This window comes from Corythoichthys intestinalis, chromosome 1 (genome assembly GCF_030265065.1).
Source record: "Corythoichthys intestinalis isolate RoL2023-P3 chromosome 1, ASM3026506v1, whole genome shotgun sequence".
Classification (NCBI taxonomy): Eukaryota; Metazoa; Chordata; class Actinopteri; order Syngnathiformes; family Syngnathidae; genus Corythoichthys; species Corythoichthys intestinalis.
This window is the reverse complement of record NC_080395.1, coordinates 13,575,938-13,589,313: the sequence shown is the minus strand read 5'-3', so window position 1 is coordinate 13,589,313 and position 13,376 is coordinate 13,575,938. Positions and strand designations below refer to the sequence as shown.

Below are 13,376 nucleotides of genomic sequence, written 5' to 3'. Positions count from 1 at the left end.
TGACTCGTCATTGTCCGACTCAGATAACTGCAGCAGCTGGGGAAACCTCCATGCCGTCCGTGGAATAAAATAAATAATAAATCTCAGTGGAAACGGATTACGCTACACAAGCACTTTATTATGCTTGTTGTTAATACTTGTGTATGTAAATCTGATGTTGGTAGATTGTTTTGTTCTTGGAGATGAAATGCATGTGTGGCAGCTTTGTATTTTTTATTTTTTTTTTTACATAGCGTTTTGACAGTTGCCGTCATATTTTCGGAATCAAAGCACCATATATCGAAACAGCGTTCCGGCCCAGAATCTTATACCGGAACTGCGTTCCGGCCCTGAATCTTATACCGGAACTGCGTTCCTGACCGTTCCCGCCCACTTTCACCCCTGCTTAATAATGGTAGGGTCAATTCTAGCCTTACAAAATATGGACATTCTAAATGACTTATATAACTGAACTTAATATAGTGCATATAAGGTTGCATAAAAGTTGGTGAGGACAATTGGAGCATCCTGAAAAGTTGGTAGTGTTATGTCCGTACCGTCTATATGCAAACCTACGCCCTTGCTTAGGGTAGTCTAGGATACCTCAGGAGTACAACAGTTGTTGGATAGCCCACAGATCTCTTTTATTTAATGTTTGTAATCAGGCGAAAAGACTCATATTAACAATTGCATAGTACACTTTTATTTTGAAATAAAAAGGAACAGAAAAGACTTAAGGGGCATCAATTTGCCTGAATAATTAAAAAAAAAAGACATCGAAACCGTAAAAAATACACTCAAGGTACATTTTTTGACCATTTGATACTGAAAAACAAAATGTAATAAAATCAATAAATCATCATAAATTCAAATTGATTAGCAACAATTAACTCATGAGGACAATATGTCAAAGAATTGGACGAAAAACCAAAAATAGGGGAAAAAAAAAACTTTTTGGAAAGAGGGACAGTTTTTATTTTTGCTGCAGGAAGGATCAGCACCTTTGTTATGTTGTTGCAATGAGAAACTTGGTATGCACCCTCATATGATGTTAACAGTGCTCGCTGGTTTACTGATGTAACACTAACAACGCGGGATGATTGTTGGCAATATTTAGTATGTTTTCACTGAAAAAAAAAAAAAAAAATCGGCTTATCAATGTGATTGGGGTTTAATGTCTTTAAGTGACATCTTAATGGATGTGGCTTCTTGCCGTCCGCGGCAGACATTTTTAGGCACAGTAAACAGATTGGTCTCAGAGTCTCAATGGAAACTGAATAAGGAAAATTAAATGCTTTTCCCACTGTAAATGCGTGGCAGAAATCAATATTCTGTCACACACCGCAATTCAGAGGTTATTTCAGTGTGGTATCTTGTGTGCCTACCTAAATGTGCCTTCTGAGTGAATCTTTTACCACAAAGAGCAGGCAAAGGGCTTCTCTCCAGTGTGTGTTTTAGTGTGACAGTCTAGTTCTACCTTCTAACAAACTTTTATGGCAAACTGAGCAGTGAAAAGGCTTTTCTCAAGTGTGTGTAAGCGTGTGTCTTGTCATCTCATTCTTCCGCCAAAATCTTTTCTCACAAAAGGAGCAGGCAAAAGGCTTCTCTCCAGTGTGTGTGATGGCGTGTTTCTTTAAATTTCCCTTCTCAGCGAATCGTTTACCACAAGATGTGCAGACAAAAGGCTTTTCTCCAGTGTGTGTAAGCTGATGCTTTTTTAAATTACAATTCAGAGAAAATCTTCTTTTGCAAAGTGTGCAGGCAAAAGGCTTCTCTCCAGTGTATATGCTTGTGTGTCTTTTTAATTTTCCCTTGTCGGTGAATCCTTTACCACAACATGTGCAGACAAAAGGCTTTTCTCCAGTGTGTGTACGCTTATGCCTTTCCAAATCATTCTTCTGAGAAAATCTTTTATCGCAAAGTGTGCAGGGAAAGGGCTTATCTCCAGTGTGTGTTCTTGTGTGAACAATTAAATTTGCCTTAGTGACGTATCTTTTATCACAAAGTGAGCAGGCAAAAGGCTTCTCTCTATTGTGTGTTTCAGTATGTTTGTTTAAATATCCCTTCTCTGTGAATCTTTCTGTGTGTGTATGCATATGCCTTTCTAAGTCAGTCTTCCAAGAAAATCTTTTATTGCAGGTAGAGCAGGGAAAAGGTTTCCCAACAGTGCGTTTTGTCTTTCTTTTCAATGATGACTTCTTGAAGGATTTCCAAGAATTTTGGTCAAAGTCAAAATCCTCCTCATTAGTGTTAAAATCAGAAGAGTGTGACGTGACGTCGTCGCTTTCCGACAGCGGAGCTAAAAAGCCGTCTGGTTGTGATCGTCCCTCATCTTTTGTTGTCCGGTGTTGAAAGGAGCTGTCAGTTGAAGGTTTCCTTGCTCCGCTCTCTTTGCCGCGACCCTCGTTTTCTTCACTCTTCACACTGACAGTCACTGGAAACTTGGGGATTTCATTTTTCTGCTCCTCTTCTTTAATGTTGGGGGTCTCTGGCTTCGCCTCCTGTTTTATGTAGAGCATCTCAGAGTCCTCCTCCTGTTTAAAGTGGAGGGGATCGTGCTTTTCTGGGTGAAGATCTTCTACAGTGATGTCTGCCGGACACTGGATGGGGGGGAAAAAAAAAAAAAAAATCCCATGACTTTGTGAAAGTCTAGCTTTGCTGAGTAACAGCCGTCAAGTTGCCCAGCAATTTTTTTTGCCAATAAGCGGAGCTTTTGTCCCACTTGAGTTAATATTAATTTGTACATGATGCGCAAATAAATTTTTTTTTGTGTGCGTTATTTTTATTTTCTTGTGTCATTTTGCAATTCTTGCTAGTGTATTGTTAATAATAATTTGTTTGCAGGATTAAATTAAAATGGTTAAGTTTCTAGGTCGCATCCCATTTTCCAATAAGGAAGTAAAGTCCGATGCAACAAGCTGCAGTATAAGCAGCGCAACCTTGGCCAAGTTACTGAAAGCAATATATAAGCTCAATAAGTTGGTTCATGATCAGGCCAAAGTGGTACGTATATTTTCGTTTATGTTTTATCATAGACATCAAGATACCGTATTTTTCGGACTGTAAGTTGCAGTTTTTTTTTTTTTTTCACAGTTTGGCTGGGGGTGCGACTTATACTCAGGAGCAACTTACAGTGGGGACAACAAGTATTTGATACACTGCCGATTTTGCTGGTTTTCCCACTTGCAAAGCATGTAGAGGTCTGTAATTTGTATCGTAAGTTCTCTTCAACTGTGAGGGACGGAATCTAATACAAAAATCCAGAAAATCACATTGTATAATTTTTAGTGTTGCACCGATACCATTTTTTGGGCCCGATATCGATACAGATACCTGGCTGTGCAGTATCTGCGGATACCGATACCACTCTGTTTGCAAATAAAAAAAAATAAAAAATAAACATTATATATATATATATATATATATATATATATATATATATATATATATATATATATGTACGTATAAGGGATGCAACGATACAGTTAAGTCATGGTTCGGTACGATTTTCGATACAATTCCAATACATTTAATGCTCTGAAACAGAAAATACAACTGTTATTATTATTATTATTTTCTTAATTTGCTAACAAGCAAAAATAACAGTGCCATCATATAAACAAGTATTTTAGTGCATAATATTTATGTGCTTACTTCTTACTGAGCTGAAGAAATTTTGTATATAAGTGCTGAGAACAATCTTTACTGTTTGTAAAGTTGGGCACACTGTTGATTGCTGCAGCTCTCTTAGCAGCTATATTTACCATACAAGCAAAACATCCTATTTGTGGTCCGATTCCATCTGTAACATGTACTGAATTAACAGTATTTGCAGCATTATCTATAGTCAGTGGTATGGATTGATTTGGCCTACTTAACTTCCATTCAGTCATGGCGGTTTCTAATGGCGTACCGCAAGCAACACGTCACTTCCGCTCATTAATATTCATGACATTAGCTACTGTTGCTAAGCAAGGACAAGACACCGTTTGTCCCTAATAGGAAATGAATGGAAATCGTGTACGAAGGAGACGTTTACAGCTCTAAACCTACAAATTCTCTCCAAAAATGATGTGCCTGGTGCCAAATTGACTGGCATAGATGTGGAAGAAAATAAAAATATTCAGTTAAAGAGATGGCTTTAGTGTCGAAGGCTGAAAAAGACGAAAGCACAGCTTTAGCTTTTTTTTATCGACGCGACTGACAATGACAATCTCCGGTTTCAACAAGCTATCCTTTACCATCAGCCCTGTCTTTCTTATATATCCTCTGGTTGTCCTACGTCTCGGTACCTACGGTAATTTAGTTAGCTTTGTGTAGCGATCGCAAATGCTACTCAGTGAGAGCCAACAAACACTTTTAATTTTTTCATTGATAACACATCTTAATCCTATAATTTATTTACACTTCCCCCTTACTAAAGTTGTTTATATACAGTGCCTTGCAAAAGTATTCGGCCCCCTTGAACCTTGCAACCTTTCGCCACATTTCAGGCTTCAAACATCAAGATATAAAATTTTAATTTTTTGTCAAGAATCAACAACAAGTGGGACACAAATTGAAGTGGAACAACATTTATTGGATAATTTAAACTTTTTTAACAAATAAAAAACAAAAGTGGGGCGTGCAATATTATTCGGCCCCCTTGCGTTAATACTTTGTAGCGCCACCTTTTGCTCCAATTACAGCTGCAAGTCGCTTGGGGTATGTTTCTATCAGTTTTGCACATCGAGAGACTGACATTCATGCCCATTCTTCCTTGCAAAACAGCTCGAGCTCAGTGAGGTTGGATGGAGAGTGTTTGTGAACAGCAGTCTTCAGCTCTTTCCACAGATTCTCGATTGGATTCAGGTCTGGACTTTGACTTAGCCATTCTAACACCTGGATACGTTTATTTTTGAACCATTCCATTGTAGATTTGGCTTTATGTTTTGGATCATTGTCCTGTTGGAAGATAAATCTCCGTCCCAGTCTCAGGTCTTGTGCAGATACCAACAGGTTTTCTTCCAGAATGTTCCTGTATTTGGCTGCATCCATCTTCCCGTCAATTTTAACCATCTTCCCTGACCCTGCTGAAGAAAAGCAGGCCCAAACCATGATGCTGCCACCACCATGTTTGACAGTGGGGATGGTGTGTTCAGGGTGATGAGCTGTGTTGCTTTTACGCCAAACATATCGTTTTGCATTGTGGCCAAAAAGTTCAATTTTGGTTTCATCTGACCAGAGCACCTTCTTCCACATGTTTGGTGTGTCTCCCAGGTGGCTTGTGGCAAACTTTAAACGAGACTTTTTATGGATATCTTTGAGAAATGGCTTTCTTCTTGCCACTCTTCCATAAAGGCCAGATTTGTGCAGTGTACCACTGATTGTTGTCCTATGGACAGACTCTCCCACCTCAGCTGTAGATCTCTGCAGTTCATCCAGAGTGATCATGGGCCTCTTGGCTGCATCTTTGATCAGTTTTCTCCTTGTTTGAGAAGAAAGTTTGGAAGGACGGCCGGGTCTTGGTAGATTTGCAGTGGTCTGATGCTCCTTCCATTTCAATATGATGGCTTGCACAGTGCTCCTTGAGATGTTTAAAGCTTGGGAAATCTTTTTGTATCCAAATCCGGCTTTAAACTTCTCCACAACAGTATCTCGGATCTGCCTGGTGTGTTCCTTGGTTTTCATAATGCTCTCTGCACTTTAAACAGAACCCTGAGACTATCACAGAGCAGGTGCATTTATACGGAGACTTAATTACACACAGGTGGATTCTATTTATCATCATCGGTCATTTAGGACAACATTGGATCATTCAGAGATCCTCACTGAACTTCTGGAGTGAGTTTGCAGCACTGAAAGTAAAGGGGCCGAATAATATTGCACGCCCCACTTTTCAGTTTTTTATTTGTTAAAAAAGATTAAATTATCCAATAAATGTTGTTCCACTTCACGATTGTGTCCCACTTGTTGTTGATTCTTGACAAAAAAATTAAATTTCATATCTTTATGTTTGAAGCCTGAAATGTGGCGAAAGGTTGCAAGATTCAAGGGGGCCTAATACTTTTGCAAGGCACTGTACATAAAATAACTGCCAACTGCCCGGTTTTTGCTTTCAACCAAGAATCGAGACTGTTTTATGTCCATATCTACAAAGAATTCAGTTATTGAAGCATTTATTCACAATAATTTTCAACGGAAAATGCCACTATGGCACCCCCCTTATCATAAGACAGAGCTAAAAGACTCGTATCATTCTTCGACATATTTACGTAAATTCAAACTGCCCGTTTTTTTTTTTTTTGCTTTTAACCAACAATTGAGACCGTTTTACGTCCATATCTATTAAAAATTCAGGGATTTAAGTATTCAGAAGAATTTCAAAAGACGAGGCTCACATCCTGTTAACACAAAATCGATTATTTGCACTGCCTGAATTATAAGACTATCTCATACGCATTTTATATTTACGTTTGTTGAGATTTCTTACTTGCACGAGAATTTAACTTATCCTGCACTGGAAAGGGATGCTCCACAATTTCATTGTAGAACTGTATAAAGATAATAAAGGGCTATTCTATTCTGTAATAATTTGTTATTGTATATAGAATTTATAAATAATCTACATATTATTTATAGTTGATTCTGCATGTTTTCCTCAAGTATAAAGTTTCTGATGTTAAAATGAGTGATTTATTAGCTGTTGAAAACTTGCAGTAGATTAAAAAAAAAAGTTGTTATTTTGGTCAAAAACTTATATGTTAAATATTGCTATTAATCCTGAAAATATAGGTGATTGATGGGATTTTCAGTAGAAAACTCGATTACTAAAATATTCAAGCGCTGCAGCCCTATTAAAATGGCAACAACAAAAATTCTCAGATTTAACGCTAGATGCACAAAAATCATTAAATGCAGACACAATCACCTATATTTTCAGGATCAATAGCAATATTTAACATAAGTTTTTTTCCCAAAATAGCTCCGTAATTTTTCTTTTAATGTAATGCAAAAGTTTTTACCAGCCTAATCACTACCAAATCACTTAATTTTCATGTCAGAAACGTAATACTTAAAGAAAGCAGCCAGGGCTTCGATGTCAATGTCCTCGACTGCCTCCACAACCATTGTCACCTTGTCTGTTTCATCAACGCTGTAGTTGTTGAGGAAGGCCAGGGCGTTGGTGACCTGGCTCACCCTTGTGAAGACAACCCTGTGGCCGTGCAAGATGTGGCGCAGCTTGCTGTTGGCGATCTTGATGCCATCTTTGACCATAACAAAACTACCGGTCTCTCCAATCCGCAGCACGTTGGCCATGGCGGGCAGCAGTCCCAGCACGGGCTCGTATGTGAACAGGGTGAGGAACTGCCTGTTCTTCTCGATGGCGTCCTTGTCCAGGGAGATTCTGAAACAAAAATCAAATTCAAAACTTCAATAGCTGGCCCAAAAATGCATTTTCAGGGCCAAAGTTTCTTTTAAGTTCAGCTCGTAGAGTTGTCCAATAATGAACTATTAACTGATAGCCAATTGTCCAACTCCAAAAATCTGATCCCGAAATTAAAAAAAAATTCCAATACATGCAGTCGTGCACTTAACGTGCTATAGCTAATTGGATTGTGATGCCCCATTGGATGCTTTAATAATGATAAAAGTAACAACTTCAAAATTTTCTAAATAATATAAACATTCTGTGAAAATTGGGAGAATGCCTGAAACTGAAATTAAGAAATGTCCCCTTTGAATAATATTATTTGAAATGAGCCAAATTTCGCATCATTGAATAAAAGGGATAATTCACAATTAAATCACGTTTATAGTAGTTACTCCAAAGAACCAATAGGGGGCGACCAAAGCATTACAATTACAGGCAGGCAATCATAGGGCATGCCAATGCAATGACTACTCCCAAGATGCATTTTGCTGGCCATTTCCACAAATTTTTGTATTTTATTCCTTTTCTAGTTTTCTTAATGACTATTTCTGGTCACGCAGTAGCTTAGAATTCATTATTTTTCAATCTTTGTTGTTCATTTCATTTTTGCACCATGAATGCAAATGGTCTGCTCACATAACAAATCCCAGGCATCTTAAAGCAGAGATGTGAAGTAAGGTTGGCCAACCATGTTTTTGAATAATATCAATAGCTAAACAACTATAAGCATAATTTCATTATTTCTTTCAACGCAACCCTTCCAGATTCTTTGTTTAACCCATAGCAATGCCCTTGACAATGAAAATGCTGTTCTTTGGCAATCTTCGGAAATCTCGTCACACCGGGAAGTGCGAGGAAAGTCCGCCCATAGAACAGTATTGTTTGTTGCATTGCTTCTCGCTAAGATGCCACAGCAGTGCATGGTGATGTTTTGTTCTCACTCAAACGAAAAGTTGTATGAGTGGCCAAAGGACAGCAGGGGACGTAAATGGACATCTTTCGTTCGCACGAAGAGAACGAATTTCACGCCATCATCGAGTAGTGTCCTCTGCTCCAAACACTTCGAAGATGCCTGCTTCCTTAACCGGTCTGCTTATGATCAATGATTTGCCTCAAAAGTGAGATTTTTGGATAGATGACCGATTACTTTGTCAAAGCAGAGCTGCCAACTGTTGTGGAATGAACAGTATAAGCTAGCGACGCTAGCCGAAAATTAACTCGTGGCAATCCCCGATCATAGTTGTTGTTGCGTTCGCTGGGTTAAGCATGTTTAAATTGTGCGTCATCTACGATCTTGTCCAAAAGGGTTAGTCCACTGTCAATCGGGAAAGGGGTGTGGATGTGCATATAAGCGGGTCGGCGTCGCGGTAATTCACGGTCACGTTGCCGTAAGAGACACACACCGCCAGTGAGTTTTTGCACATTTATTTGTATTTGTATTATGTATTTCCACCTTCATGCTTCAAGCATTGCATTGCTTTTGGACGGTTCAGTGTTCACGGTGATCGCATGATAGCCTTCTAGTTTGTGTTTTACGTACGAGAGCGCCGCTGACAGGTGACAACAACAAGTGTGTTGCTTTTAATGTCTGGCAGCGAATCAGCGAGCGCGCAGGTCACCCAGTGAATCATGGGAAATGTAGTCTCGGAACAACACAAAAGTGGTGCTTTGTAATCTGTTCGCTTGTGTGAAAAAACTACATTTCCTCACGCCATTAGACGCCACTTCCTCCTGAGAGCCCCGAGCTGTGTTGTACTGTTAGCTCCATGTGTTAATAAAGAAACAAAGTTGTCAGCACGTCGTGTGTTCGATACATTTGTAAACAAAAAGCTCATAACAAGATACTATGCACGATCCGTTTAAGAGACACTGGAGTAGTAGGAGGCGAGGAGGAGATCAGCGAGAAGCAAAACTTTGCGGTCGAATGTGGCGGCAGTCCGCTATTATTTTGTCTTCTTATTGTTGCCACAATAAAGTTGAGAAAGCCATCAACGACTAATCTCCTTCTTTCCCCCCAACGTTTTTATATTATTATTTTATATTCACGAGAGCTGCCGGATCTGCCAAAATAAACATGAAGTCTGATTTTTTTTTTTAACAATGTCATCAGATAGACAAAAACATAAAATTATGTGCAAATGCCTGCATCTTCAAATCATGAAAATAATAACAGCCTATAGCTTACCAATCTTGTAATCTCGATGGGTCTTGTATCCATTCCATGTCAGGTAGTCTAGGCACATTGTTTGCATCCTGATTAGCGTCTGGCTAATACATGTTAGGTCCAACATAAAATTCCAAGCTCCTCTTCTTCCTCCAACTCTTCAAAAACTTGGATCTCCTCCCCTTGCGCTCGATCAATCGCTTATATCGCTGTTTGAATCATTGTTTGAAGGGCTTTGTATGGTGGCCGTATGTATGGCGCTGCCATCGCTGTTCCTGGTGTGACGTATCACTTCCGGGTTCGTCCCCTTTCAGGCTCGAACTTCGGAAACGCGATTAGTTTGTCAAATATACAACATGTAAATTATTTTTTCATGCTTTGTTTGTTGGACAATGTTTAATTACTTTAATTGTGACCCTATTTGGCATGTCATGAACTTACTTCACATTTCTGCTTTAATTTGGAGACGTTCGATGGTCAATTAGCATAACTGCCCTGCTAAACTTTAACCAGTCCATGTACAAAGACAGAAGGCTTCTATATCCACTTTGAAAGTAATATGCATATTGGCCCGAACCCGATAATGAAAAACTCATACCAATACTATCCATTATCATTTAAAAATGCTCTATCAGCTAGCCTAATTGTACTCAAAACTTGCCTGTAGTTTCTGGGCATCTCTGTGTTGATCTTCTCCTTGAGGTCCTCGAGGGAGGTGAACTTGTCGCTGTCCATGAACTCATTCTCTATCCTCACCGCCTCCGCCACCTGTACCAACATCCTGGCTGTCGATGAGTCCATGGACATGGACCTCTTGGGATCAGGAGGCGCCTCCTGCATGCAGGGCAAGTAGGCCGCACTGTGGCTAAAGTTGGTCGGCACAGCATCCTTGACAAGCCGCTTCCTCTGCCTCCCTTTGCGCACTGTGAGCCTCACTTTAAAGTCACTGTCTTTGAAATGCAAAGAGCAGCAATACCTTTCAGCACTTGGGTTGTCCTTCTCATCCATCCTGATGTTCTTGAGCCATCTGGCCCTCAGCTCATCGTCCTTGGGGAACCTGTGGAGGGTGATAGGGGTCCCCTTGGCGGCTTGCTCCTGCTCGACTGCCTTGTTGGTCAGATAGCCTGTCTTGCAGCCCACAACCCAACACGTCTTCCCCATGGTGCACTGAAAGTTTGAAATGTAACATAAAAATAAAACTCGTAAAAGACGATTTTTCGTATGGATGCAGAAATATCTAAATTATGGCGGCCGGCACAAAACAAAGAGCTTTTTAAACCAACACTTGGTAAATTTTCAGGTTAGGTCGATAATAGCGTTAGTGTTTGCCTTAAGGAAGACTGCGTTTCCCATAAGGACCAGCGCACACCCACACAGTGTCGTAAAATCATCAATCAATCTCCCGGTCGCCTGCAGATGAATTAAACAACATTTCTGTTTCCAACGGCTCTGTGAAAGATGAATAGTAATAAGGTAATGATTATTTACTCCAGTTGTGGCTAAAAAATAGCATATGACAGTTAGCAACAGTGTGGCTAGAGCTGTCTGGTCAACTTAATATTGAAGTCTGAGGTACATCCATCTTTAATCAACTCTCTCACTGCCATTGATGATGATAGAATTGTTAACTCATTGTATATGCGGCGCCATACGTCCAATTCATTTTGACTGGGAGGGGTGAATGAATGAACAGCTCTCTTCAATAATAGATGAGCATTCAAAGCCAGTCCTCCCAGTTTAAACGAATTAGATGTCTATTGTTGTCACTGGAAGGCTATAAGTTAACTATGGGTCACTTCCTTGTTTATTTCAAGGTTTTTACAGGTAGAGATGTTCCTTCTAACGCGGGGCTCTGAACCACACCCCAAAACTCGAAACCGTACCAACGCGCCGGCGGCCAGGGGCAAACCACCCTCCACAGCTGAGGACGACAATGCAACCCCAGATCCCACAGAGCCCGGAAGGGGACCCTGGTGACCCTGCTGACTGTAGAGCAGAGGGAGCAGCCACAAGCCCAGAGGGTCGGGCGGAGCTGGAGACAGGCCAAGCGGAGGACTTTCTTTGTTGATTATTTTTTTATTTTGATGGCTTTGTAGTTGTTTCAAAAAATGGTCTGCCATCGTTTGTTATTTTATTGTATCTTTAAGAGACTAAGCATCAAGTATAATTACATGTATTCACTTTTAACGATAGCCAAGAAGGCAACCCTTAAAAAAAAAAAAAAAAAAAACTTTTAAAAAAAAAAAAAAATTGACACCATCCATACAGCCATCTATCGTTAACCGCTAGCCGGCAAGCGTCACCCGAAAGCAACGAAACGCGTTACCGTGTCTTGGTTAGCGCGCTAAACTAAAAACAAAGCTAAGCTAAATGAGCCAATCACGCTAAAATATAAAGCCAAACGACTTCAACCAAGCTTTAAGTTGGGACGTTTTAGTCTACTAAATGCCTACTTAGGCACTTACCCGATGAGAACGCTCTGAAGAAGCGCGTTTATTTAAAAGAAGGGTACACGAAAGAATTGAAAGAAATCTTGTGTTGCGCCACAGAAGTTGAAACCGGAAATGAACCGGAAGTAGAATTGTTCAGGTGCTGGCACGTCAGTGAACGTAGTGGGTTACCATCATGACTTTAAATGGACTCCAAAAATATTCATCATGACATACAGAAGTTTAAAAAAAATGTTAATATGAAATCATATAATTAAAATAAAAGTAACAAAAATTGAAATGGTTTAAAAAATGTTTTTAAAGTGAATAAATAAGGGAATGTTTACCGTTAAATTAATTCCTCCCACTGACATAGATGAACCCGAAAAGCAGTTTCAGCAATAAAATTAAATTTCAAGAATAATTATAATAATACGTTGAAAATAAGCATGTTTTGTTTCCCATCATTTTTTAGGGGAATTCTAAATCAGACTGCTGAGGACAGCTACACTTTTCACCAAGATCGTCATCCATTGAATATGGTACGCCCACCAGTGTTAACGGGTGTTCTGTAAAATTTTGCACCCCATCAGAAATTGCAACTTTGTGTTAAAAATGGCCGCGAATACAGTGGTTACATTGTAAACATTACATACTTGCTTTAAATAAAGGAATATTTACTTGCGTTTGATCATGGATGTAGAAAAGTTCTCCTCAGACACATTCTGCCATGTTAGCTGCACACAATAACTGTACGCCGCTCTCTCATTGTTTACGTCTTCACCGTGTGGTTAAGCATTAATTTACGCCATATTCGTGTGGAACATGTATTTTTACGTTGTTACCTGTTTATTTAGCACCTGTGGATAACATTGAGAATCCAAATGAATGTAAAAGAGGGCTTATACACTGCCACAACAGCTTTGGGAGCAAAATATTATAATGGTGCAAAATTTGTTGTACAATTAGCATATTTAGTGGGGCAAATTGAAACTCTGTTCACCATTTTGGCGGTGCTCTCTGCCTTTTCATGGTCTACATTTTCAATCCTTGGATCCTGCTCAGTAGTTGTTGTTGCTTTTGAAAGGTTAGGTTTGAAAAAATTACGTATATCCTGTAACGGTCACTTCTGTGATCCTCTTTGTTCCTTAGGACATCCACCACACGGTGGCGCCTCTTTATGTTGTATGTTCACTTTCTTCTTCAGTTGCTACCTACTTTTTGGGGAGTCAAGTGTGACTATGTGTACATGGTCCGTTGTACTCCCGAGTGACGAGTGGTTGAGCTGGATTTATTTATTTTTGTCTATTAAAAGTGCATAAGTGGACGTCTGCTCCCTTTTTTTTACCTTTTATGCACTCATCCTGCCCTGCCACGCGTTACAATCCAT

At 39.6% G+C, this 13,376-nt stretch overlaps 1 protein-coding gene across 2 annotated transcripts; it reads right to left on the bottom strand.

Moving 5' to 3' along the window:
• Positions 1-535: 535 nt before the first annotated feature.
• On the bottom strand, positions 536-12,141 carry LOC130917614 (gastrula zinc finger protein XlCGF26.1-like). Of its 2 annotated transcripts, none has more exons than XM_057839213.1 (4): positions 12,023-12,141; positions 10,219-10,724; positions 7,096-7,366; positions 536-2,579 (listed from the first exon to the last, which is right to left on the bottom strand). In XM_057839213.1, the coding sequence occupies exons 2-4, from the start codon at positions 10,716-10,718 to the stop codon at positions 1,503-1,505; spliced, it is 1,848 nt and encodes a 615-aa protein (XP_057695196.1). In that variant the 5' UTR covers positions 10,719-10,724; positions 12,023-12,141; the 3' UTR covers positions 536-1,502. The 2 variants fall into 2 exon arrangements, with proteins under 2 accessions (XP_057695196.1, XP_057695201.1); XM_057839218.1 differs by lacking the exon at positions 12,023-12,141 and having other exon boundaries at positions 10,219-10,391; positions 10,534-10,671.
• Positions 12,142-13,376: the final 1,235 nt, after the last annotated feature.

Excerpts from the sequence above, each read along its gene's own strand:
- LOC130917614 (XM_057839213.1), bottom strand. The coding sequence starts at position 10,718 with ATGGGGAAGACGTGTTGGGTTGTGGGCTGCAAGACAGGCTATCTGACC. Across the intron at positions 7,367-10,218 it reads GAGATGCCCAGAAACTACAG|AATCTCCCTGGACAAGGACG; the intron begins GCAAGTTTTGAG and ends TTTTTGTTTCAG. Across the intron at positions 2,580-7,095 it reads GCGTTGATGAAACAGACAAG|TGTCCGGCAGACATCACTGT; the intron begins GTGACAATGGTT and ends CCCCCCATCCAG.